Source organism: Aplysia californica, unplaced genomic scaffold, assembly GCF_000002075.1.
Source record: "Aplysia californica isolate F4 #8 unplaced genomic scaffold, AplCal3.0 scaffold00452, whole genome shotgun sequence".
Classification (NCBI taxonomy): Eukaryota; Metazoa; Mollusca; class Gastropoda; order Aplysiida; family Aplysiidae; genus Aplysia; species Aplysia californica.
Window position 1 is genome coordinate 251,982 of NW_004797722.1, and position 1,906 is coordinate 253,887.

At 39.0% G+C, this 1,906-nt stretch overlaps 1 protein-coding gene across 1 annotated transcript; it reads left to right on the forward strand.

Annotated features, from left to right (window-relative positions):
* Positions 1-282: 282 nt before the first annotated feature.
* Positions 283-1,746, forward strand: LOC101857200 (the record flags this gene model as incomplete). The annotated part of the gene is given in 3 exon segments (XM_035971524.1): positions 283-674; positions 979-1,058; positions 1,701-1,746. Coding segments are annotated over 2 exon segments (118 nt in total), but the record flags the coding sequence as incomplete, so codon positions are not given.
* Positions 1,747-1,906: the final 160 nt, after the last annotated feature.

A 1,906-nucleotide genomic window follows, 5' to 3' on the forward strand; every position in this document is an offset into this window, starting at 1 on the left:
AACGTTTTTGTTTTGATTTCGTTTGTCTCGGAGAAGGGTGTACCCACTGACTTAGAAAGATAATGTATTTTTAGGCCAGTGGGTGTGCCTCGGGATCAACTGTTCTGGTTTGGTTCTTGTGTTCTCTTATTGCGTATCTTTTGTATGAGATAAAACATAGACCTAATTATTTTTAACTTTAAAAAAAAACATGTAGCCTAGTGGGGAAGAAAAAAATAACACTAAAATAAAACAGCAACTTAGCATTATTTCCCCTGACAATCCATTCGGAGATGACTCCATTGTAAACATCACCTTGTGACGTCCACTAATTATTATATCATGTATTCAGTGGTTACATCACGGCTGCCACAGTCAGTGTAATTTACCGTAATTACCCGAGTGTGACGTCATAGGCTGCAAACAGACTCTACTACAAAAAGCCCAGCGGAGTCAGTCCTGAGCACATGCTCCCGGCTGCTCAGATTATGACAGAAGGGGAAAGAGTTTTAAAAATAAATTATTTTTTTTAAAAACAGCACCTGTACAGAAAACAACTCGAGGATAAGTTCAGGTTGCGAAACGCCGTTTTCTCGGCTCTGGTTGAGTTAGGAACTGTTTTATAAAAGTTGGGATTGTTCTCCGCGAACATCATCGTCTGCTCATCTGATTCTGAGACTAGGCGTTTTCCTACGGTAAGTTTTTGTTGACATAACGCCTGTGCTGTAAAGTAAAAACAATTATGTACAAAGCAGTTTCAAGCGTTGCTCCTTCTAATTTTCTTCGATCCTTTTCAATCTCTCTCTCTCTCTCTCTCTCTTTCTCTCTCTCTCTCTATGAGTGGATGGTTGAAGGAAATGATGATGATGATGATGATGATGATGATGATGATGATGATGATGATGATGATGATGATGATGATGATGATGATAAAAGCAGCACGCAGACAAAATAAACGATGAGGATGAAGACACTAGTCAACAACGTTTCTCACCACAGGCTTAGAAATGACGTCCAGGCAAATTGTCGTGACGATCCTGCTCATGGCCTGTGTCCTCGCTCTTCACACCGAGGCCAAGGTGAGTAATGTACGTGTAATTATTTATTGTTTTGTTTTATACCCCCATCGACTCACCTTAGATCATTTCGGGGACGGGCTGCTTAGGCTGTGCCTGTCACGCCAACCCATGATGCATCCCAGTAGATAAACTATTTTAAAAATTCTATATCTCAATTCATGTTTATAATCTCTAGATTCTATTTCTAAATTACGTTCATGTCTTTGATGTCTAGATTCTATATTATGTATCTGAATCGTGCTTATCAATTCGATCTCTCGTATCTATATATCTGAATCAATTTTTTTTTTGGGTGTCCTTTATTTCTCCGAATCTATATCCGAATCATGTTTCGTTTCCTCTATTATTGAGACGCTAGGGCTGAACCATGTTTCGTGTCCTTTATCTCTGATAAGCTACTTCATGCATGGACCAGGGGGGGGTTGTTTTTTTCTCTATCTCTCAACAGACTCTCTGTCGCATATTTGTATCCCGTCTTTTATCTTTAAGACTCCATGACTGGATCATGCTTTGGGTCCGTGATATGGAGACTATGTTTGAATTCTGTGTTGTGTCTGTGATCTCTAGAGTCTATTTCAAAATCACGGTTTGTGTCTACGTCTCGAAACTATTAGACTACGCTTTGCTTGTTTTTGTTCTCAGAAGAAGACACTCTCCCAAAAACTGAACAAGGAAGTGATTGGAAAAGGTAATCATCACTGGCGTCCCTTTCAGATAGTACAATGATAAAGTTTGCGGACCTTTGATTTATTTTCTGGCTAATAATACTGGCTATACCAATATAATAGCGGAATTGAAAAAAAGGGGAAAATAAAGTAAAAAAATAGAGCAAAGTATAACCACCCCCC